The following is a 510-nucleotide window of genomic DNA, read 5'->3' as shown; positions in this document are numbered from 1 at the left end:
CAGGACTGAGTGGAGCAGGGAAGGGGAGGAGCCGGGAGTCCGTGTGGGACTGCAGGCTTGTCACAGGGCTGGGACCGTCCCCTCTACTCCCAGGTTACTCTTTGGGTTGTCTCGGGAAGAGCTGCCCGCCGAGTTCCTGCTGGAGAGGCCAGGGAATGAGGGGCTGGCTGACTGGGAGCTGGACCGCCTGCTCTGGGCCCACACCGTGGAGAACATCGCCACTGTGTCCACCACCTTGACGTCGCTGGCCCAGCTCCTGGACAAGATCGGGAACATTGTCATCAAAGACGATGTTGCCTCGGAGGTAGGGCTGGGGCACCCCGAGGTGGGGAGCGGAGGGGGCCGGGTGCTGCTATCCCTGTGCAGTCCGCGAGCTCTCGCTGGTGGGGTGCTGCGAGCGAGGTCCCCGGGCTTGCTGCCGTTGTCCTCTCTGGCAGGGCCTGACCGTGGATGTTGTTCTCACGCAGGTGTACCGAGCGGTGGCCTCAGCGCAGAGTGCTGTGGCTGAGC

General features: G+C 65.5%; 1 protein-coding gene across 1 annotated transcript in view; it reads left to right on the top strand.

Moving 5' to 3' along the window:
* Positions 1-510, top strand: part of PIGS (phosphatidylinositol glycan anchor biosynthesis, class S) — a gene marked incomplete at its 5' end in the record, with an annotated part of 3,898 nt that overhangs the window by 2,852 nt on the left and 536 nt on the right. The window contains 2 exons of the mRNA XM_010136889.1: positions 94-304; positions 438-469. Coding sequence (XP_010135191.1) covers positions 94-304; positions 438-469 — 243 coding nt within the window. The remainder of the gene's footprint in view (positions 1-93; positions 305-437; positions 470-510) is intronic.

Source organism: Buceros rhinoceros, unplaced genomic scaffold (genome assembly GCF_000710305.1).
Source record: "Buceros rhinoceros silvestris isolate BGI_N320 unplaced genomic scaffold, ASM71030v1 scaffold26045, whole genome shotgun sequence".
In the NCBI taxonomy this organism is placed as follows: domain Eukaryota; kingdom Metazoa; phylum Chordata; class Aves; order Bucerotiformes; family Bucerotidae; genus Buceros; species Buceros rhinoceros.
The sequence above is the reverse complement of the archived record's forward strand: the minus strand, read 5'-3'. Positions and strand labels throughout refer to the sequence as shown.